This window comes from Nerophis ophidion, linkage group LG27 (genome assembly GCF_033978795.1).
Source record: "Nerophis ophidion isolate RoL-2023_Sa linkage group LG27, RoL_Noph_v1.0, whole genome shotgun sequence".
Classification (NCBI taxonomy): Eukaryota; Metazoa; Chordata; class Actinopteri; order Syngnathiformes; family Syngnathidae; genus Nerophis; species Nerophis ophidion.
The window spans coordinates 33,681,775-33,707,707 of record NC_084637.1 but is presented as its reverse complement, the minus strand read 5'-3'; the positions used below and the strand labels follow the sequence as shown (position 1 = coordinate 33,707,707).

Here is a 25,933-nt window from a genome sequence, read left to right as displayed (position 1 = left end):
TAGTCCATAGTGGATCTAACATAATAGTGAGAGTCCAGTCCATAGTGGATCTAACATAATAGTGAGAGTCCAGTCCATAGTGGATCTAACATAATAGTGAGAGTCCGGTCCATAGTGGATCCAACATAATCGTGAGAGTCCAGTCCATAGTGGATCTAACATAATAGTGAGAGTCCAGTCCATAGTGGATCTAACATAATAGTGAGAGTCCAGTCCATAGTGGATCTAACATAATAGTGAGAGTCCAGTCCATAGTGGATCTAACATAATAGTGAGAGTCCAGTCCATAGTGGATCTAACATAATAGTGAGAGTCCAGTCCATAGCGGGGCCAGCTGGGGATCATCTTAAGTGGAGACAGGTCAGCAGCACAGAGACGTCCCCAACTGATACTCAAAGAAGTGAAGTGAAGTGAATTATATTTATATAGCGCTTTTCTCTAGTGACTCAAAGCGCTTTACATAGTGAAAGCCAATATCTAAGTTCCATTCAAACCAGCACTGGGAGCAGGCGGGCAAAGCGCCCCGCCCAAAGACAGAAAAGGCAGTGACCAGGCTGGCAGAAGCGGGAATCAAACCCGCAACCCCCAAGCCGCCGGCACGGCCACTCCACAAACCGAGCAAAACCACCCCAATAATCCATCCATCCATCCATTTTCTACAGCTTCTCCCTTTTTGTAAACCCTGCAATGATGGACTAGATTTTTTTGGTGAGCAACACAATACTTATCTGATACCCATACTTCCATGTATCAGTAGTATCGATATTGGATCAGCCTTCCCAGCTCAAACATAATCCCTACTCGATTAAACTTATCTCAACAGTACTTATCTTGTACTGTTATTACCTTGGTATCTTTAATATCAATATTGGATCAATCCTCCCAGCTCCAAGTCAACCCTGCAATGACTATTTTGAATGATATCATTAATACTAATACGATACGACACCTGCAAAGACACGCACCAGATTGTTGCTAAGCAGTGCATACTTATCTGATACCGACACGATTATGATATCGGTACTATCGATACTGGATCGATCCCCACAGTTTCAATACAGTAGTTATCTGATAACCTTGGTATCGTTAATGTCGGATACCGCCAGCCCAAACAAACTCTGCAAAGACACACACTCAATTGTTGTTGAGCAATACTGTATTCATCTTACACTGATATTACTTTGGTATCATTGATATCAATATTGGATCAATCCTCCCAGCTCCAAGTAACCCTGCAATGACGGACTCGATTGTTGGTGAGCATTACAGTACTACCCCAGGGCAGCTGTGGCTACAGATGTAGCTTACCACCACCAGGTGTGAATGAATGATGGGTTCCCACTTCTCTGTGAGCGCTTTGAGTATTTAACAATAGAAAAGCGCAATATAAATCTAATCCATTATTTTTATTATAAAGCCCAGGTGGGCCTTCTACGCACCTTTCGCTGATTTCGAGGCTGGTCCTGGCAACACCCTGCTTCGCTGCAGGCCAGCAGGCCACCCACCCTCCCGCAGTTAGCTTCAGACTAGCAATGTTATTACAAAGAATAAGAGACCTGTTATACTCTACGTTGGTCTTACTTAAAAATGCACACGTTTAGTTGTGTTCAGTGCTAAAAAATATTTTATGGCTCTTATGGAAATACATTTTAAAATATTTGGATTCTTGGCTCTCGCAGCCAAAAAGGTTCCCTACCCCTGCTGTAGGAGGACAAACATGACACAAACCTCCCTAATTGTTATAAAGCACACTGTTTATATTAAACATGCTTCACTGATTCCAGTATTTGGTGAGCGCCATTTTCTCCTACTAATTTTGGCGGACCTTGAACTCACCCTAGTTTGTTTACATGTAGAACTTTCTCCGACTTTCTAAGACGTGTTTTATGCCACTTCTTTTTCTGTCTCATTTTGTCCACCAAACTTTTAACGTTGTGCATGAATGCACAAAGGTGAGTTTTGTTGATGTTATTGACTTATGTGGAGTGCTAATCAGACATATTTGGTCACTGCAAGCTAACGATGCTAACATGCTATTTAGGCTAGCTATATGTATAGCTAGCCTGGCACCCTAAATGCTAGCTGAAAACTAGCCCACTAATCGCCTCAGAATCCCCCGGGAGGAGCTGGACGAAGTGGCTGGGGAGAGGGAAGTCTGGGCTTCCCTGCTTAGGCTGCTGCCCCCAAGACCCGACCTCGGATAAGCGGAAGAAGACGGATGAATGGAGGTAAATCCCTTGCTTGAAAATGTGTGCCAGTCCGTGCATATCAACCTAATAACAGCTCCAAATGCCAAGAGGGAGTCATAGCTCATTTTGTCTTTTGTTTTTCCCCCATAATGCAGCTGGCTGACAGACACCTGAGCCAAATGCAGTTATTTCCAGGCAGCGCCAGTTCAAGGGAAACCGTAACCTTAGCCGTCACGTGACTGGATTCCGCACAAATATGTGGCTTGTGCATTCCTGTTTCCCTGAAAGTTTCCCCGCAGTGTTTGGAGGAGCAGGTCTGTCCGTCACATTGACTGACAGGTCAAAGTGACGGCAATTTACGTGGCCCAGACGACGGGGCTCAGAGGCACGTAGGTCAGAGGGTCAGAAATAAAGAGAATTTTGTGAGCTTTTTAAGGTCAAGACCCAAAAGTGGGGTCATGGTGGAGCAGCAATTAGACTAATTTGTCTGAAAGACATGCAGCAGAGTTTTCTGGGTTACTAGTTGAACTGCTTCCTCCGATTCAGGCACAGTGTTAGGTACTAAGTATCGATGAGAACCAGGTCTTAAGTTCCACGTTGTGTAGATGGTAAATAAAAAGGGAATACAACGATTTGCAGATCCTTTTCAACTTATATTCAATTGAATAGACTGCAAAGACAAGATATTTCATGTTCGAACTGAGAAACTAGGGATGCACCGAAATGAAAATTTGTGGCCGAAGCCGAATAAAATTTAAACGCTTGGCCGAGGGCCGAATACCGAATAATGAATGCAGTTTTTCACAATTTTTTTAATATTGCATAAATAGCCTAGAATAAATATTTAGACATGTTTTTCAAATAAAGTAATTTTTTATTGAATATTGACATTTTTTTAATATTCCAGTAGCCTTTGCTTTTCAAAAAAAAAGCACAAAGTTTTTCATTTATATTAGGCCTTCAAACAAAACATGCATTCCAAAAAAAAAAATAAAGTGCATTAAAGTGGATAAACCCACAACAAATGAATTATTGTCCTTTTGGCTAAAGTCTGCTTAGCCACAGTAGATATGCTAATAATGTAAACAGAAGGCTCAAGTAAATCTCAATTAAGTGTGTGCTTGTAACCTCATACACTTATACAGGTAGCCTACATACATACATACATACATACATACATACACTTATACAGGTAGCCTACACAACAGGCTAATAATGTCAACAGAAGGCTCAAGTAAATCTCAATTAAGTGTGTGCTTGTAACCTCATACACTTATACAGGTAGCCTACATACATACATACATACATACATACACTTATACAGGTAGCCTACACAACAGGCTAATAATGTAAACAGAAGGCTCAAGTAAATCTCAATTAAGTGTGTGCTTGTAACCTCATACACTTATACAGGTAGCCTACATACATACATACATACATACATACATACATACACTTATACAGGTAGCCTACACAACAGGCTAATAATGTAAACAGAGGCCCCACTAAATCTCAATTAAGTGTGTGCTTGTAACCTCATACACTTATACAGGTAGCCTACATACATACATACATACATACATACACTTATACAGGTAGCCTACACAACAGGCTAATAATGTAAACAGAAGGCTCAAGTAAATCTCAATTAAGTGTGTGCTTGTAACCTCATACACTTATACAGGTAGCCTACATACATACATACATACATACATACACTTATACAGGTAGCCTACACAACAGGCTAATAATGTAAACATAGGCCCCACTAAATCTCAATAAGTGTGTGCTTGTAACCTCATACACTTATACAGGTAGCCTACATAACAGGCTAATAATGTAAACAGAGGCCCCACTAAATCTCAATAAGTGTGTGCTTGTAACCTCATACACTTATACAGGTACACAACATATCCCAACGTCACCGCGTCAAAAAATTGCGTCACACGCCACTATTCGGCCTTGTTTTTAACTCATTCCACCGAAGGCCGAATGTGGCTTTTTTTTGCCATATTCGGCCGAATATATTCGGTTACCGATAAATCGGTGCATCCCTATGAGAAACTTTTTTTGGGGGGAAAATTAACATTAACTTAGAATTTAATGGCAGCAACACATTGCAAAAAAGTTGGCACAGGGGCATTTTTACCACTGTGTTACATGGCCTTTCCTTTTAACAACACTCAGTCAATGTTTGGGAACTGAGGAGACACATTTTTTGAAGCTTTTCAGGTGGAATTCTTTCCCATTCTTGCTTGATGTGCAGCTTAAGTTGATCAACAGTCCGGGGTCTCTGCTGTGGTATTTTGTGCCACACATTTTCAATGGGAACAGGTCTGGACTACAGGCAGGCCAGTCTAGTACCCGCACTCTTTTACTATGAAGCCACGCTGTTGTAACACGTGGCTTGGCATTGTCTTGCTGAAATACGTCGTTTTTGTTCATGTTTACAAACTCAGGGCCCGATTCCATGCACACAGGAGGACTTTGAGCGTAAAAACCAAAGGATTTAAATGAAAAGTAGATAGTAGTTTTTGCTTTTGTTTAGTTAATAAGCACCAGTGTTTCCCCCAGAAAACATGTTAGTTAAGGTGGTGTCGCTCGGACGGGGGAGGGGCTGGGGGGGCGTGGTGAAACCTACAACTTTTGGTTGTGTTTTCCGCTCCGTATGCTGAATGGCAATATAAGATATATTTCTCGATATATTTCCCGTAAAGTAAAAACAAAACAGTCCTAGTTACCTAAGATACTAAGTATGTCATTGTTTTGATTTAGTAAATATTGATTTACTAAGACAAAATAATGACTAAGTCAAATTAACGACTTGCCTTGCCTTAAAAAAAAAAAGAGTTAAAAGTGGGGCCACATGCTGACATATGCTCAACTCATTATGCGTAATTTATTACAACAATGATTTTTATTATGTAAATGTTATATTTTTATCAAAATGTGATAGCAGGGACCCTGCCATTCAAAACTAGGCTGCTACATTACTAATGATTCATGTAACTATATCTGAAAAAATAGTACAATAGCAATAGGAGAGACTATTCATCCCTGAACACCATGGAGTTCATGTAGGCTTTATGATGCACTTACATTATTATATCCACTATCACAGACAGAAACTCTTTATTTAACATAATGTACTTTTTTGCTGCTTCAACAAAGAAAGAGGTAAAGTGAAATAACTTAGTTGTCCGTAACACACACACACGCACGTACACAGTGAGCTAACGTTAAACTAAAAGCTAATTAGCCTTCACCTCAAGGATTGCAAGCAAGCTGAGCTTCCGCTTATGTTTCCAGAGCGTCAACGGGCTCATCGTGATGTTACTAGTAGTTGACTAAGAGGTGTTTATTATAATTTGGGGAGAATCTGCTGCATTATGCTCACCTGCTAACCTGCACCGTCTCTCCTCTCTACCTGCCTGAGCACTGACTCCAATGCACTCTGAATACTCACTGCTGATTGGCTGTTACCGCTCTGCGTGTAACCAATCAGACGGCTCTGTGGGCGGGACAATGCTGGGTGCTGCGGACATACTGACAGAGGCAGAGGCAGAATTAAGCGGAGCAGCTTGTTAAGACTTTAGTTTAGGCGGTGGCTCTTTGTTGCGGGAAACCCTGAGTATCATTGACTTAGTGTTGCTCAAACAATTGTAAGCAACAAAAGAAAGTAAAGAAGTGGCTTAAATAAAGTGCTGATATCGTTACACTGTTAATAGAACCTACTGAAAATAAATAAAACAATTCAGTTATACGTGTGATTGGTATCGGCCGATTTCAGTTATAGTTGTCGGAATCGGCAGCTTGTCTAACACATAAACAACAAGCAATATGTATGTGGATTTCTTTTAGGAGGTTGTCAAAAATAACGTGAAACTTTCGTGAACGTGTGCTCCTGTGGAAGGATACTTCTTAAAATTGATATTCAAGCGCAAAAGATGTATTATTATACACTGCAGTGTTGTCCCGATACCTATATTTGTATCGATACTGGTACCAAAATGTATTTCAATACTTTTCAATATAAAGTGGTGCTTTAAAACATCGCTAACTAGCGGCTAACAACCATCCACAGTGTTTTAGCTACATCCTTAACTCTTGTCTCCATGGCAACAGATAAACTTTGTTTCTTACAAATCGGCCTTGAAATAGCTAAACATGCTTCACTACACACTGTAGGAGGATACAATGGCTAACCGCTAACAGCAAGCTAGCACTCCTCAATGTAAATAAATGGGTGAATCTATACAAACATCCACTGTAACGATACCATGTACAAGAGCCGTATATAGTCAATACCACAATGTATTACATAGATATTTTTTATTATTACAAAATCTTTTGTCTCTTTTGTTATTGTTTATAAACTCAAGAAGCACATCCCTGGACACATGAGGACTTTAATTATGTATGATCCTCTAATCACTTGGTATCGAATTGAAATGTTGTAGTATCACCCGATACTAATGTGAAGTATGCAAACAACAGAAGAAGAAGTGATTATTACATTTTAACAGAAGTGTAGATAGAAAATGTTAAAAGAGAAATATAGCAGATATTAACAGTAAATGAACAAGTAGATTAATAATCCATTTCCTACTGCTTGTCCCTCATAATTTTGAGAAAAAATGGGGAATGACACAACATGTTACTGCAAACATCAGCAGACAACTTAAGAGTCTTTCCAACCCATTTACTTACTTACTTCTAAAAGAAATGTATATTATATTATGACAAAATTATTACCGTATTTTTCCGATTATAAATCGCTCCGATTATACGTCACACCGGCCGAAAATGCATAATAAAGAAGGAAAAAACATATATATATATATATATATATATATATATATATATATATATATATGAGGCGGAGCCGACGGTCCGACAGAGCGGCAGGGCACGCTCTAGCCCGGCCCAAGATGGCGGAGAGGAGGTGGAGAATTCGAGCGAGCGGCGCAGGGGAATTGCAGGAAGCGCGGCCGCAGGCGAGATCAGGTGAGTGGGTCGTGCACCTGGACACAATCAATTCTCCTCACGATGTATAAAAGGGGAGAAGGAGGAGAGATTGCGGCAGAAGTAGTCAGAGAGCCTGCAGACGACGACGGGGGCAGATGAAGAGCAAGACGGAGGAGCGAGCAGTGGGAGCGACGACGGCGAAAAAGACTTCTTTTATTTGAAAAAATAAACGAGAGTCAAACCTGCTAAAGCGATGTCCTTCCTTGATGGTCCATGGAACCCGCACGACAGTGAGGTACTCTCACAGTCGCATTTTTGGGGGAAATTTATTTGATAAAATCCAACAGCAAGAATAGACATTTGAAAGGCAATTTAAAATAAATAAAGAATAGTGAAGAACAGGCTGAATAAGTGTAGGTTATATGAGGCGTAAATAAGCAACTGCTATGTTAACCTAACATATTATGGTAAGAGTCATTCAAATAACTATAACATATAGAACATGCTATACCTTTACCAAACTATCTCTCACTCCTAATCCATAAATCCCATGAAATCTTCTTCCTGGATGTCTCTTCTAAACAACTCTGCCAACTCCAAAGGTATGCGCCGCTTCCTCTTGTCCTTTTCTGCTGCATATTTCACTACATCCAGCTTGTAATCTGCACTACATGATTTCCTTTTCAACGCCATTTTTGTTCACTTTTTATAAGTTACCGCCAACCATGAAATGATCCATTTTAATAGCTACGGCAGTAGCATATAGCATATAGCAGTTAGCATTCCATGACCCACAATGCACTTCTGCCATGACCCTCCCCCGCCGAATTCTTATTGGTTGACGTCTATGTGACGATTGATGACATTTCATTTTCTTAGTCTCTTCCGCGAATGAGCTAAATATTATTATTTGATATTTTACGGTAATGTGTTAATAATTTCACACATAAGTCACTCCTAAGTGTAAGTCGCACCCCCGGCCAAACTAGGGAAAAAAACTGCGAATTATGGTCTGAAAAATACGGTATTTGATTGCAATAAGAAACATATGTGTGGAGAGGCGGAGCCGACAGTCTGACGGCGGGGCGGGGCACGCTGCAGCCCTGCCCAAGATGGCGGCAATGAGGCGGGGCGTGCCGGGAGCGACGCCGCAATATAATTCAGGTGCGTGGATCGCGCCCCGGCAGACAATTAACATTTCTCCTTACGCTGCATAAAAGGGTAGAAGGAGGAGATATCTGGGCAGGGGGAGTAGGAGAACCCGCTGCAGTACAGGAAGAGAGAGAGCGACGGAGAGCAAGCCGGAGACAGCAACGACGCGGACGGCTGAAAGCCAAAGCGACCTGACCGCAGACAAGCTTTATTTGAAAAAATAAAAGAGTCAAACCTGCTCAAAGCAATGTCCTTCCTGGGTGGCCCATGGAACCCGCACGACGACAGCAAGGAATGAGGCGGAGAATGCGGCTGAGCGGAGAAGCGGGGCGTGCCGGGAGCGACGCCGTAATATAATTCAGGTGCGTGGATCGCGCACCGGCAGACAATTAACATTTCTCCTTACGCTGCATAAAAGGGTAGAAGGAGGAGAGATCTGGGCAGGAGGAGTAGGAGAACCCGCAGCAGTACCGGAAGAGAGAGAGCGACAGAGAGCAAGCCGGAGACAGCGACGACGTGGACGGCTGAAAGCGAGCGAGTAGCGAGCAGGAGAGAAGGAGCTGAAAAGCGACCTGACTGCAGACAAGATTTATTTGAAAAACTAAAAGAGTCAAACCTGCTCAAAGCCATGTCCTTCCTGAGTGGCCCATGGAACCCGCACGACGACAGCAAGGAACTGTCACAATATGTTTATTATAGCATAAGATTTTATGTTAACCCTTCTATTATGTTGAGGGTCAATTTGACCCATTTCGGTTTTTGTGTTTATCAAAGTACTGGTTATCCTTTCTTTTTCTTGCTGAAATTTGGTGACTTTTCCTCATCTAGGGTCATGAACCGGTGTGTAAAATCTGGACACTTTGTTGTGTAATGGAATGTCTTGCAGAGTTTGTATACAAAGATGATGTTGCGGGTCATTTTGACCCATACACTTTAATGTGGGTAAATAGCCAAAATAAACAAGTCTCTTTGATGTACTTTTTACTTTGATGTACAATTGTTTGTATTTTGATTGCCTCTGAGACACAGAGCCAGGTGTGTGAAGAGAGGGAACTTTCTCAAACTTGTCGTTGTCTCTGTTCTCATGTCATCTCTTTGACAAACTCACCAAAAATGAGCTCCAGAAGTATGAGATCTGAGGAGACAAGGACAAGTGTGAGAAAGTTCCCTCTCTTCACACACCTGGCTCTGGGTCTCGAAGACATTCAAAATACAAACAATTGGACATCAAAGTAAAAAGTACATCAAGGAGACATGTTTATTTTTGGATCTGAACAGCTATTTACCCACATTAAAGCGCCTGGGTCAAAATGACCCGCAACATCATCTTTTATACAAACTCTGCACAAACATTCCACTACACAACAAAGTGTCCAGATTTACACACCAGTTCATGACCCTAGATGAGGAAAAGTCACCAGATTTCAGCAAGAAAAAGAAAGGATTACCAGTACTTTGATCAACACAAAAACTGGGTCAAATTGACCCTTAACATAATACAATTGGAATAAAAAATGTATTGTATGTCACTTTTCTAAGTGTTTATATAACCTAAAATAAAATTGTTTTGGGTTTAACCTGTTTTCTTGACTGTTTTGAGTGCATTTACACAGTATGGGTCAAAACGACCCGCAACATAATCAATGTCATTTTTTCCAACATAATACAAGGGTTAAAATAAAGCCAATAATGGCATTTTTTGTGGTCACTTTTATTTTGAGAAGTATGTAAATACCTAACAATTGGTATGGGGACAACCCAAGTAGCGGTGTAACTTACAACCCTAAAACACTGATTGAAAAATGTCGACCTTGCTTTTTAAAATAATCCGAATAGAGAATCGTTGGGAACCGGAATTGAACACATGTCAAAGTTCCCAGGAAGGTACTGAACACACCAGGGTTGAATGGTTCGAAGCAAGCAGGCCAGCCAACAGAACACCTTTCGCAGGAATATAAACGCACACACATATTGTATCCACCCCGAGTGGATGCCGTAGTGGTATCTCTGCATCTTTTTTCCACAGACACTCTGCCAAAAGCAGCCACCTGCGGACGGTGCTCGCCTCTGCGGGCTTGCCCGAGCAGGTGTAGTGTCAACAGGGTTCTTAGGCGGTTGGCACGCGGCGCCCGGGACTCTCTGCCAACTACTTTTGACACCTCGGGCCAACAAATGACGCCAGGGACCTGACACGTGCACGGGGCGGAGTCACAGTACAAAAAAATCCAAATAAATAAAAACCCCGGACGCTTGCTTGAGGAGCAGAGCGGCGCGGCTGTGGTTCAGACGCAGGCTAAAGTAAGAGAAGGGCGGATTGGCTGCGGTTTCCATACGGCCCGTGTTTGTTTTTTCTGACAGATGCTGTAAAAGAAACTGGGGGATGGGGGGTTTGGGGGGGGGGGGGGGGGCGATGAAAGGGAGCGGATAACACGAAGCTATTATGTCGCCCTGGAGTTTGGGTTTGATGCAGCTCATTTTGAAATTCCTGGGAAGCATTTGCGTGAGAGGCTCAACAGCACGCGCCCTCGGGTCGCCTGGGCTCAAATGCTGTGCCGGGGGACTGGGGGACTGGGAGACTGGGAGATTGGGAGACTGGGGGACTGGGAGACTGGGAGATTGGGAGACTGGGGGACTGGGAGACTGGGAGACCGGGAGACTGGGAGACTGGGGGACTGGGAGACTGGGGGACTGGGAGACTGGGAGACTGGGAGACTGGGAGATTGGGAGACTGGGAGACTGGGAGACCGGGAGACTGGTAGACTGGGAGATTGGGAGACTGGGAGACTGAGAGATTGGGAGACTGGGAGACTGGGGGACTGGGAGACTGAGAGACTGGGAGATTAGGAGACCGGGAGACTGGGAGACTGGGGGACTGGGAGACTGGGAGACCGGGAGACTGGGAGATTGGGAGACTGGGGGACTGGGGGACTGGGAGACTGGGAGATTGGGGGAGTGGGGGACTGGGAGAATGGGGGAGTGGGAGAATGGAGACTGGGGGACTGGGAGACTGGGGGAGTGGGGGACTGGGAGATTGGGGGACTCGGAGACTGGGAGACTGGGGGACTGGGAGACTGAGAGACTGGGAGATTGGGAGACTGGGAGACTGGGAGACTGGTAGACTGGGGGACTGGGAGACTGGGGGAGTGGGGGACTGGGGGAGTGGTGACTGGGAGAATGGAGACTGGGGGACTGGGAGACTGGGAGACTGGGGGAGTGGGGGACTGGGAGATTGGGGGACTCGGAGACTGGGAGACTGGGGGACTGGGAGACTGAGAGACTGGGAGATTGGGAGACTGGGAGACTGGTAGACTGGTAGACTGGGGGACTGGGGGACTGGGGGAGTGGGGGACTGGGGGAGTGGTGACTGGGAGAATGGAGACTGGGGGACTGGGAGACTGGGAGACTGGGGGAGTGGGGGGCTGGGAGATTGGGGGACTCGGAGACTGGGAGACTGGGGGACTGGGAGACTGAGAGACTGGGAGATTGGGAGACTGGGAGACTGGTAGACTGGGGGACTGGGAGACTGGGGGAGTGGGGGACTGGGGGAGTGGGGACTGGGAGAATGGAGACTGGGGGACTGGGAGACTGGGGGAGTGGGGGACTGGGAGAATGGAGACTGGGGGACTGGGAGACTGGGGGAGTGGGGGACTGGGGGAGTGGGGACTGGGAGACTGGGAGACTGGGAGACTGGGAGACTGGGGGACTGGGAGACTGGGAGACTGGGAGGGGCGAGGCTGGAGACGCAGGGCAGCAGGCACAAGACATCAAAACAACCCTGGGAACTTGTGGAATTAGGTCCTGACGTTGAGCAACTCCAACCTAACGTTGAAACAACATGCTCTTTGACGACGTTTAATCAATGTTGGGTTCTGACGTTGATTTGACCAACCAATATTCTATGACACAAATACAACGTTGAAACAACATGCTTTTTGGCGACATTTAATCAATGTTATTTGACCATTGAGTGTTGGTCATTTCCTAGCCAATATTTTACAACTAGGACCAAACATTGAAACAACATGATTTTTGAGGACGTTTAATCAATGTTGGCGACTTGTCCAGGATAAACCCCGCCTTGCGCCCGAATGCAGCTGAGATAGGCTCCAGCACCACCCGCGACCCCAAACGGGACAAGCGGTAGAAAATTGATGGATGGATAGGTTCTGACGTTGATTTGACTATTGAATTTTGGTCATTTCCTAGCCAATATTTTACAACTCAAACACAACGTTGAAACAACCTGCTTTCTGACAAAGTTTAATCAATGTTATTTGACCATAAATGTTGGTCATTTCCTAACCAATATTTTACTACCCCAACCTAACATTGAAACAGCATGCTTTTTGACAACGTTTAATCAATGTTGGGTTCTGACATTAATTTGACCATTGGATCTTGGTCAATTCCTAGCCAATATTCTACAACACAAATACAACTTTTAAAAAACACGGCTTTTTGATGACGTTTAATCAACGTTTTTTGACCATAAATGTTGGTCATTTCCTAACCAACATTTTACAACTCAAACCTAACGTTGAAACAACATGCTTTTTGACGACGTTTAATCAATGTTGGGTTTTGACGTTGATTTGACTATTGAATTGTGGTCATTTTTTAGTCTATATTCTACAACACAAATACAACGTTGAAACAACACACTTTTTGACGTTAAAGCAATGTTATTTGACTATTGAATTTTGGTCATTTCCTAATCAATATTTTACAACTCAACAAAACGTTGAAGCAACATACTTCTTGACAAAGTTAAATCAATGTTATTTGACCATTATGTTTTGGCCATTTCCTAACCAACATTTTACAACTCCAACCTAACGTTGAAACAACACACTTTTTGACGACGTTTAATCAATGTTGGGTTCTGACTTTGACTGGACCATTAATTTTGGTCATTTTACAACCAATATTCTACAACACAAATACAACGTTGAAACAACATGATTTTTGACGTTAAATCAATGTTATTTGACCATAAATGTTGGTCATTTCCTAACCGACATTTTACAACTCCAACCTAACGTTGAAACAACATGCTTTTTGACGACGTTTAATCAATGTTGGGTTCTGACGTTGACTGGACCATTAATTTTGGTCATTTTACAACCAATATTCTACAACACAAATACAACGTTGAAACAACATGATTTTTGACGTTAAATCAATGTTATTTGACCATAAATGTTGGTCATTTCCTAACCGACATTTTACAACTCAAACCTAACGTTGAAACAACATGCTTTTTGACGACGTTTAATCAATGTTATTTAACTATTGAATTTTGGTAATTTCCTAGCCAATATTCTACAACACAAATAAAACGTTAAAACAACACGCTTTTTGACGACCTTTAATCAATATTATTTGACCATTAAATTTTGGTAATTTCCTAACCAACATTTTACAACTCCAACCTAACGTTGAAACAACACACTTTTTGACGACGTTTAATCAATGTTGGGTTCTGACGTTGACTGGACCATTAATTTTGGTCATTTTACAACCAATATTCTACAACACAAATACAACGTTGAAACAACATGCTTTTTGACGTTAAATCAATGTTATTTGACCATAAATGTTGGTCATTTCCTAACCATTTTACAGCTCAAACCTAACGTTGAAACAACATGCTCTTTGACGACGTTTAATCAATGTTATTTAACTATTGAATTTTGGTAATTTCCTAGCCAATATTCTACAACACAAATAAAACGTTAAAACAACACGCTTTTTGACGACCTTTAATCAATATTATTTGACCATTAAATTTTGGTAATTTCCTAACCAATATTTTACAACTCCAACCTAACGTTGAAACAACATGCTTTTTGACGACGTTTAATCAATGTTGGGTTCTGACGTTGACTGGACCATTAATTTTGGTCATTTTACAACCAATATTCTACAACACAAATACAACGTTGAAACAACATGATTTTTGACGTTAAATCAATGTTATTTGACCATAAATGTTGGTCATTTCCTAACCGACATTTTACAAATCAAACCTAACGTTGAAACAACATGCTCTTTGACGACGTTTAATCAATGTTATTTAACTATTGAATTTTGGTAATTTCCTAGCCAATATTCTACAACACAAATAAAACGTTAAAACAACACGCTTTTTGACGACCTTTAATCAATATTATTTGACCATTAAATTTTGGTAATTTCCTAACCAATATTTTACAACTCCAACCTAACGTTGAAACAACATGCTTTTTGACGACGTTTAATCAATGTTGGGTTCTGACGTTGACTGGACCATTAATTTTGGTCATTTTACAACCAATATTCTACAACACAAATACAACGTTGAAACAACATGATTTTTGACGTTAAATCAATGTTATTTGACCATAAATGTTGGTCATTTCCTAACCGACATTTTACAAATCAAACCTAACGTTGAAACAACATGCTCTTTGACGACGTTTAATCAATGTTATTTAACTATTGAATTTTGGTAATTTCCTAGCCAATATTCTACAACACAAATAAAACGTTAAAACAACACGCTTTTTGACGACCTTTAATCAATATTATTTGACCATTAAATTTTGGTAATTTCCTAACCAATATTTTACAACTCCAACCTAACGTTGAAACAACACACTTTTTGACGACGTTTAATCAATGTTGGGTTCTGACGTTGACTGGACCATTAATTTTGGTCATTTTACAACCAATATTCTACAACACAAATACAACGTTGAAACAACATGCTTTTTGACGTTAAATCAATGTTATTTGACCATAAATGTTGGTCATTTCCTAACCATTTTACAGCTCAAACCTAACGTTGAAACAACATGCTTTTTGACGACGTTTAATCAATGTTATTTGACTATTGAATTTTGGTCATTTCCTAACTACTATTTTACAAATCAAACCTAACGTTGAAACAACATGCTCTTTGACGACGTTTAATCAATGTTATTTAACTATTGAATTTTGGTAATTTCCTAGCCAATATTCTACAACACAAATAAAACGTTAAAACAACACGCTTTTTGACGACCTTTAATCAATATTATTTGACCATTAAATTTTGGTAATTTCCTAACCAATATTTTACAACTCCAACCTAACGTTGAAACAACATGCTTTTTGACGACGTTTAATCAATGTTGGGTTCTGACGTTGACTGGACCATTAATTTTGGTCATTTTACAACCAATATTCTACAACACAAATACAACGTTGAAACAACATGATTTTTGACGTTAAATCAATGTTATTTGACCATAAATGTTGGTCATTTCCTAACCGACATTTTACAAATCAAACCTAACGTTGAAACAACATGCTCTTTGACGACGTTTAATCAATGTTATTTAACTATTGAATTTTGGTAATTTCCTAGCCAATATTCTACAACACAAATAAAACGTTAAAACAACACGCTTTTTGACGACCTTTAATCAATATTATTTGACCATTAAATTTTGGTAATTTCCTAACCAATATTTTACAACTCCAACCTAACGTTGAAACAACATGCTTTTTGACGACGTTTAATCAATGTTGGGTTCTGACGTTGACTGGACCATTAATTTTGGTCATTTTACAACCAATATTCTACAACACAAATACAACGTTGAAACAACATGATTTTTGACGTTAAATCAATGTTATTTGACCATAAATGTTGGTCATTTCCTAACCGACATTTTACAAATCAAACCTAACGTTGAAACAACATGCTCTTTGACGACGTTTAATCAATGTTATTTAACTATTGAATTTTGGTAATTTCCTAGCCAATATTCTACAACACAAATAAAACGTTAAAACAACACGCTTTTTGACGACCTTTAATCAATATTATTTGACCATTAAATTTTGGTAATTTCCTAACCAATATTTTACAACTCCAACCTAACGTTGAAACAACACACTTTTTGACGACGTTTAATCAATGTTGGGTTCTGACGTTGACTGGACCATTAATTTTGGTCATTTTACAACCAATATTCTACAACACAAATACAACATTGAAACAACATGCTTTTTGACGTTAAATCAATGTTATTTGACCATAAATGTTGGTCATTTCCTAACCATTTTACAGCTCAAACCTAACGTTGAAACAACATGCTTTTTGACGTTAAATCAATGTTATTTGACCATAAATGTTGGTCATTTCCTAACCATTTTACAGCTCAAACCTAACGTTGAAACAACATGCTTCTTGACGACGTTTAATCAATGTTATTTGACTATTGAATTTTGGTCATTTCCTAACTACTATTTTACAAATCAAACCTAACGTTGAAACAACATGCTCTTTGACGACGTTTAATCAATGTTGGGTTCTGACGTTGATTTGACCAATGAACTTTCCTAGCCTATATTCTACAACACAAATACAACATTGAAAAAACACGCTTCTTGACGTTAAATCTTTGTTATTTGACCATAAATGTTGGTCATTTCCAAAGGAATATTCTACAACTCAGACCTAGCGTTGAAACAAAATGCTTTTTGACGACATTTAATCAATGTTGGGTTCTGACGTTGATTTGACTATTGAATTGTGGTCATCTCTTAGTCTATATTCTACAACACAAATACAACGTTGAAACAACATGCTTTTTGACGTTAAATCAATGTTATTTGACCATAAATGTTGGTCATTTCCTAACCGACATTTTACAACTCAAACCTAACGTTGAAACAACATGCTTTTTGACGACGTTTAATCAATGTTATTTAACTATTGAATTTTGGTAATTTCCTAGCCAATATTCTACAACACAAATAAAACGTTAAAACAACACGCTTTTTGACGACCTTTAATCAATATTATTTGACCATTAAATTTTGGTAATTTCCTAACCAACATTTTACAACTCCAACCTAACGTTGAAACAACATGCTTTTTGACGACGTTTAATCAATGTTGGGTTCTGACGTTGATTTGACTATTGAATTGTGGTCATTTCTTAGTCTATATTCTACAACACAAATACAACGTTGAAACAACATGCTTTTTGACGTTAAATCAATGTTATTTGACCATAAATGTTGGTCATTTCCTAACCATTTTACAACTCAAACCTAACGTTGAAACAACATGCTTCTTGACGACGTTTAATCAATGTTATTTGACTATTGAATTTTGGTAATTTCCTAGCCAATATTCTACAACACAAATAAAACGTTAAAACAACACGCTTTTTGACGACCTTTAATCAATATTATTTGACCATTAAATTTTGGTAATTTCCTAACCAATATTTTACAACTCCAACCTAACGTTGAAACAACATGCTTTTTGACGACGTTTAATCAATGTTGGGTTCTGACGTTGACTGGACCAATAATTTTGGTCATTTTACAACCAATATTCTACAACACAAATACAACGTTGAAACAACATGCTTTTTGACGTTAAATCAATGTTATTTGACCATAAATGTTGGTCATTTCCTAACCATTTTACAGCTCAAACCTAACGTTGAAACAACATGCTTCTTGACGACGTTTAATCAATGTTATTTGACTATTGAATTTTGGTAATTTCCTAGCCAATATTCTACAACACAAATAAAACGTTAAAACAACACGCTTTTTGACGACCTTTAATCAATATTATTTGACCATTAAATTTTGGTAATTTCCTAACCAATATTTTACAACTCCAACCTAACGTTGAAACAACATGCTTTTTGACGACGTTTAATCAATGTTGGGTTCTGACGTTGACTGGACCAATAATTTTGGTCATTTTACAACCAATATTCTACAACACAAATACAACGTTGAAACAACATGCTTTTTGACGTTAAATCAATGTTATTTGACCATAAATGTTGGTCATTTCCTAACCATTTTACAGCTCAAACCTAACGTTGAAACAACATGCTTTTTGACGACGTTTAATCAATGTTATTTGACCATTGAATTTTGGTCATTTCCTAGCCAATATTCTAGAACAAAAAATACATTTTGCATTTTGAGAACGTTTAATCAATGATGGGTTCTAATGTTGATTTGACCATTGAACTTTGGTCATTTCCTAAACAATATTTTACAACTCAAACCTAACGTTGAAACAACCTGCTCTTTGACGACGTTTAATCAATGTTGGGTTCTGACGTTGATTTGACCATTGAACTTTCCTAGCCTATATTCTACAACACAAATACAACGTTGAAACAACACACCTTTTGACGTTAAATCTTTGTTATTTGACCATAAATGTTGGTCATTTCCTAACCAACATTTTACAACTCAAACCTAATGTTGAAACAACATGCTTCTTGACGACGTTTAATCAATGTTGGGTTCTGACGTTGATTTGACCAATGAACTTTCCTAGCCTATATTCTACAACACAAATACAACATTGAAAAAACACGCTTCTTGACGTTAAATCTTTGTTATTTGACCATAAATGTTGGTCATTTCCAAACGAATATTCTACAACTCAGACCTAGCGTTGAAACAAAATGCTTTTTGACGACATTTAATCAATGTTATTCAACTATTGAATTTTGGTAATTTCCTAGCCAATATTTTACAACTCAGACCTAGCGTTGAAACAAAATGCTTTTTGAAGACGTTTATTCAACGTCGGGTCGTGATGTTGATTTGAGCATTGAAATTTGGGTCATTTCCCAACCAACAACGTGGATGCAACATTAGACACCAACGTTGTCTCCATTTACAAATACAACTATTTGTAGTTGTGAAGGACATGTATGTATAATGGACGTTGTATCAATGTTTTGAGGAGTCTGCCAAAAAGACAGTTCTTACGGCTGTTTGCAAGAGGATTGAGCAAAGCGAGGAAGACAGTGGAGAGACATGTGGGGAGCAGGTTCAGCTCCTAGGAAAAATGACCACTTACCTTCATCTCCATATGAGTCAGGGGGAAACTTAAGTGTCAGCAAGTTTTAGGTTGAAATGCTAAATAAGCCACCCACCAGGCCCAGACCACACAGCCAAGCATCTGCCCGCCATCATTAGTGCAGAAATCTGGGTGTATGTACTTATGTGACCTCTCTGACATATTTAATAACTTGGCGCGGGTGTTTTGACGTTTCTGACAATATGTAGAAATCAGTGACACACACACGGCTGTCTACTGCAGCGGTGCAGACCAGTGCTTCTAAACCTTTTTCAGTCATGTACCCCCTGGGAACATTTTTTTTAGTTCAAGTACCCCCTAATCAGAGCAAAGCATATTTGGTTGAAAAAAAGAGATAAAGAAGTAAAATACAGCGCTTTTGTTATGTTCTGTTAGTTTTAGACTCCATTAGCTCCTGTTAATGTGCACCTTTGTTTGTTTTGGTTACCATGGCGACTTATTAGTTTCACCTGCCTCTGGTGTTCCGGACACCACCTGCTTCAATCCAGAGACCATTATTTAAGCCTGTCTTTGCCAATCAGTCGTCCTGGCGCCACTGCTTGTTTTCATGCAATACCACAGTTCAAGTTGTTCGATTCATCCACGTAAGTGTTTGTTTGTTTCCCGCCACAGTAAGTCTTGTTTGTTCCATGCCATAGTCCAGGGGTCGGGAACCTTTTTGGCTAAGAGAGCCATACAAGCCAAATATTTTTAAAAGTATTTCCGTGAGAGCCATATAGTTTTTTGTTTTTTTTTAACACTGAATACAACTAAATGCGTGCATTTTTAAGTAAGACCAACATGTTTAGAGGATAATAAGTCTCTTATTCTTTTTAATAACATTGTTATTCTGAAGCTAAACAACAATAAATAAAATACTTCTTAACATTAATGCAACTTCTTGAACAGGTGGGGTAGAAAACGGATGGATGGATTAAAATGCATGAGAATGTTTTATATTTTGAACGTTATTTTTAACACTGTGATTACCAGTGGAAGTATTCACTACTTATCGTGTTAAGCAATGTCAGCTAAGGTTTATCTGAGAGCCAGATGCAGTCATCAAAAGAGCCACATCTGGTTCTAGAGCCATAGGTTCCCTACCCCTGTCATAGTCCATGTTAAGTGTTTAGCTTTTGTTAAGTTAGCTTCTCGTGTGAACGGCCCGCGTTTCTTTTGTTTGGATCCAGTCTTTGTGATGTGTAGGATTAATTGAGAAACTCAATATGTTCCTACCCGACAGTCTTGTCCAGAATAGTCCGATTGCATCCCGAGATAAAGAAGTAAAATACAGCACTATGTCATCAGTTTCTGATTTATGTCATCATTTTCAAAATGGAGGAGGCTGATTTCAATAATTTGAAATTGCATAAAGGGAAGAAGATTAAGAGCTATTCAGTAGGATTTAAGGTCCAAGCTTACATCACACTCAAATGTTTACTGCATGCATTTGGTAAGTGCCGGAGTGAGAAGAGGTTTTAAAGTAAGTAGCGCATGCTTACTTTTACCGCATGCCTTTGGTAAGCGCAGGAGTGAGAAGAGGTTTTTAAACTAATTAGCGCATGCTTACTTTTACCGCATGCCTTTGGTAAGCGCAGGAGTGAGAAGAGGTTTTAAAGTAATTAGCGCATGCTTACTTTTACCGCATGCCTTTGGTAAGCGCAGGAGTGAGAAGAGGTTTTAAAGTAATTAGCGCATGCTTACTTTTACCGCATGCCTTTGGTAAGCGCAGGAGTGAGAAGAGGTTTTAAATTAATTAGCGCATGCTTACTTTTACCGCATGCCTTTGCTAAGAGCAGGAGTCAGAAGAGGTTTTAAATTAATTAGCGCAATTGAAGGAAATAGGGTAGAGATCAAAGCAAGGCATGACGTCACTCGTTTACCTGCCTAGTGAAGAGGATGGCGGCGTCGTGGTGGTGCAGGTGGTCGTCGTCCAGCGGGTTCTGCTGGTTCTGCCACTTGCAGAAGCTCTTCAGCGTCGCCGCCGCGTTCTTGGTGACGTCCAGCCCTTTGTCCTTCTCGCCGACCGTGGTCACTTTCACCACCGACAGCCGGATGGGGTTCTCGATGCTGGCGTGGCCGTACAGCTTGGACGCGATGGCGGCCAGGGTGAGCAGGTAGTGGTTCAGGTCCTTCCCGTACTTCTTGCTCATGGTCTCGTCCGCCACCAGGAGAAGCTCCACCTGTCTGGCGCGGGAGACGGACCTCCTGCGCCGCGCGTCGACGCCGGTCCCGCCGCGACCCCTGACCCGGGGCTTCTGCGCCGCGTGCCTGCGCCCCCTGCGCGCGTCGCGCGTGCCGCAGCTCCCGCGCCCCTCGCGCTCGGCCTCGAACGCGAAGCTCTCGCGCGTGAACGCGTGCAGCGCGCGCTCGGCGTCCCGGTCCTGGAGCGCGCGCGAGTCGTGCTCGCGTCCCCGCGCGCGGACGATCGGCGTGAGCGCGTAGCGCAAGTCGCGCACGGCGAAGAAGCCCTCCAGGCCGCCGCCGCACAGGTTGAAGACGGCCAGGGACTCGGCTTGCGAGTCCACCGTCCCGCGGTACACGCACCCCCGCCGCCAGGGCTCCGCGCTGCTGCCCCCCGTCACGGCGAGCACGTCCCGGGGGCTCAAGGACTCATCGCGCTCCATGTCCAGCTGGAAGCGACTCCCGTCCAGGTAGAGCAAATACCCCGCCCGGCCGCCCCCGTTGTAGATCCGATCAATAGTCCGCACGACCCCGTCCGTCCTCCGGGCAGGTGTGCGCAGCGAGCCGTTCGCAGGTGGAAGATAGAAGCCCCGGAAAAGCGACACCGCGCCGCCGAGCTGCGAGTCCAGCAGCACGCACAGCAGCCGCAGCAGGAAGCCCGCGGCCGGAGCACCAAGGAGCGGCAACATTGTTCATTCCACGCGGTCCAGCATCCACACGCCCGGATCACCGAATCCAGCCTGGGCGAGACCAGTTCCAAAAGCGCATCCTGCTCTTTTTTTCTTTCCGAACAAAAACAGCGGAGAGCAGCAAGAAAAACAAAGCAGCAAAATCGTGCGCAGTCCGGGCTGAACTTGCAGAAGTCAATGAGAAAGTTTGCTCTTAATAGGAGCAGGAGAGGACAAGTCCTGCCCCCTTGGCGCTCCATCACCACTCCTCCATCCCCCTTTCTCTCCTCGGAGCAGGCAAGTGCTGGAGGAGAGACGAGGAGACTCAACCAAGCTTCTCTAACTCAATGTTTTTACCTTTTTTGAGCCAAGGAACATTTTTTAAATACAGAAAATATGGAGGCAGAAAGGTTGAACCAGAGGTCAGCAACCCAAAATGTTAAAAGAGCCAAATTGGACCAAAAATACAACAACAAATTTGTCTGGAGCCACAAAAAATAAAAGCCATATTACATACAGATAGTGTGTCATGAGATATAAATTGAATTAAGAGGACTTAAAGGAAACTAAACGAGCTCAAATATATCTACAAATAATGATGCAATATTTACATACAGCTAGCCTAAATAGCATGTTAGCATCGTTAGCTTGCAGTAACCAAATATGTCTGATTAGCACTCCACATAAGTCAATAACATCAACAAAACTCACCTTCATGCATTCATGCACAACATTAAAAGGTTGGTGGACAAAATGAGACATAAAAAGAAGTGGCATAAAACACGTCTTAGAAAGTCGGAGAAAGAAAGGTTAAACCAGGGGTCAGCAACCTAAAATGTTAAAAGAGCCAAATTGGACCAAAAATACCAAAACAAATCTGTCTGGAGCCGGAAAAAATAAAAGCCATATTACATACAAATAGTGTGTCATGAGATATACATTGAATTAAGAGGACTTAAAGGAAACTAAATGAGCTCAAATATATCTACAAATAATCATGCAATATTTACATATAGCTAGCCTACATAGCATGTTAGCATCGTTAGCTTGCAGTGACCAAATATGTCTGATTAGCACTCCACATAAGTCAATAACGTCAACAAAACTCACCTTTGTGCATTCATGCACAGCGTTAAAAGTTTGGTGGACAAAATGAGCCAGAAAAAGAAGTGGCATAAAACACGTCTTAGAAAGTCGGAGAAAGAAAGGTTAAACCAGAGGTCAGCAACCTAAAATGTTAAAAGAGCCAAATTGGACCAAAAATACCAAAACAAATTTGTCTGGAGCCGCAAAAAAATTAAAAGCCATATTACATACAGATAGTGTGTCATGAGATATAAATTGAATTAAGAGGACTTAAAGGAAACTAAATGAGCTCAAATATAGCGACAAATAATCATGCAATATTTACATATAGCTAGCCTACATAGCATGTTAGCATCGTTAGCTTGCAGTGACCAAATATGTCTGATTAGCACTCCACATAAGTCAATAACGTCAACAAAACTCACCTTTGTGCATTCATGCACAGCGTTAAAAGTTTGGTGGACAAAATGAGCCAGAAAAAGAAGTGGCATAAAACACGTCTTAGAAAGTCGGAGAAAGAAAGGTTAAACCAGGGGTCAGCAACCTAAAATGTTAAAAGAGCCAAATTGGACCAAAAATACCAAAACATTTGTCTGGAGCCGCAAACAAATTAAAAGTCATATTACATACAGATAGTGTGCCATGTAGATATAAATTGAATTAAGAGGACTTAAAGGAAACTAAATGAGCTCAAATATAGCGACAAATAATCATGCAATATTTACATATAGCTAGCCTACATAGCATGTTAGCATCGTTAGCTTGCAGTGACCAAATATGTCTGATTAGCACTCCACATAAGTCAATAACGTCAACAAAACTCACCTTTGTGCATTCATGCACAGCGTTAAAAGTTTGGTGGACAAAATGAGCCAGAAAAAGAAGTGGCATAAAACACGTCTTAGAAAGTCGGAGAAAGAAAGGTTAAACCAGGGGTCAGCAACCTAAAATGTTAAAAGAGCCAAATTGGACCAAAAATACCAAAACAAATTTGTCTGGAGCCGCAAAAAAATTAAAAGCCATATTACATACAGATAGTGTGTCATGAGATATAAATTGAATTAAGAGGACTTAAAGGAAACTAAATGAGCTCAAATATAGCGACTAATAATGATGCAATATGTACATATAGCTAGCCTACATAGCATGTTAGCATCGTTAGCTTGCAGTAACCAAATATGTCTGATTATCACACTCCACATAAGTCAATAACGTCAACAAAACTCACCTTTGTGCATTCATGCACAACGTTAAAAGTGTCGTGGACAAAATGAGACAGAAAAAGAAGTGGCATAAAACACGTCTTAGAAAGTCGGAGAAAGAAAGGTTAAACCAGGGGTCAGCAACCTAAAATGTTAAAAGAGCCAAATTGGACCAAAAATACCAAAACATTTGTCTGGAGCCGCAAACAAATTAAAAGTCATATTACATACAGATAGTGTGCCATGTAGATATAAATTGAATTAAGAGGACTTAAAGGAAACTAAATGAGCTCAAATATAGCGACAAATAATCATGCAATATTTACATATAGCTAGCCTACATAGCATGTTAGCATCGTTAGCTTGCAGTGACCAAATATGTCTGATTATCACACTCCACATAAGTCAATAACGTCAACAAAACTCACCTTTGTGCATTCATGCACAGCGTTAAAAGTTTGGTGGACAAAATGAGACAGAAAAAGAAGTGGCATAAAACACGTCTTAGAAAGTCGGAGAAAGTTCTACATGTAAACAAACTACGCTGAGTTCAAGGACCGCCGAAATTAGTAGGACAAAACGGCGCTTGCCAAATAGTTGAATTGATTACCATGAATTGATTAACACGGACCCAGACAGGTTGAAAAACTTATTGGGGTGTTACCATTTAGTGGTCAATTGTAGGGAATATGTACTGTACTGTGCAATCTACTAATAAAAGTTTCAATCAATCTAATCAGTGAAGCATGTTTAATATAAACAGTGTGCTTTTTAACAATTGGGGAGGTTTGTGTCATGTTTGTCCTCCTACAGAAAACATATTAAAACAAAAAAAGTATTTTTTATATTTTTTTCCCCTCATCTTTTTCCATTTTTCATACATTTTTTAAAAAGTTCCAGAGAGCCACTAGGGCGGCGCTAAACTACGGTGAGTTCAAGGACTGCCAAAATGAGTACGAACCCCGTTTTCATATGAGTTGGGAAATTGTCCATCCATCCATCCATTTTCTACCGCTTATTCCCTTTTGGGGTTGCGGGGGGCGCTGGCGCCTATCTCAGCTACAATCGGGCGGAAGGCGGGGTACACCCTGGACAAGTCGCCACTTCATCGCAGTTGGGAAAGTGTGTTAGATGTAAATATAAACAGAATACAATGATTTGCAAATCATTTTCAAGCCATATTCAGTTGAATATGCTACAAAGACAACATATTTGATGTTCAAACTCATAAACTTTATTTTTTTCTTTGCAAATAATAATTAACTTAGAATTTCATGGCTGCAACATGTGACAAAGTAGTTGGGAAAGGGCATGTTCACCACTGTGTTACATCACCTTTTCTTTTAACAACACTCAATAAACGTTTGGGAACTGAGGAAACTAATTGTTGAAGCTTTGAAAGTGGAATTCTTTCCCATTCTTGTTATATGTAGAACAACTTACCGCTTTCTAACATTTGCTTTATTTATTTTTTTTATGTATGGAAAGGAATTTATGTTATGAAGTATTTATTATTTAAATATTATTGGATTAAATTAATATTATTTTAAAGTAACACTTTTTTTTATAGTTTATTTATTTCATGTATACAGTTCTGCACTT

General features: G+C 40.6%; 1 protein-coding gene across 1 annotated transcript in view; it reads right to left on the bottom strand.

Annotated features, from left to right (window-relative positions):
• The window catches only part of LOC133544080 (A disintegrin and metalloproteinase with thrombospondin motifs 5), a 55,143-nt gene extending 32,550 nt beyond the window's left edge, over positions 1 to 22,593 (bottom strand). Inside the window, exon 1 of the mRNA XM_061889124.1 lies at positions 21,075 to 22,593. Within this exon, the coding sequence (XP_061745108.1) occupies positions 21,075 to 22,064 (990 nt within the window). The 5' untranslated portion in view covers positions 22,065 to 22,593. The remainder of the gene's footprint in view (positions 1 to 21,074) is intronic.
• Between the last annotated feature and the right edge of the window lie 3,340 nt (positions 22,594 to 25,933).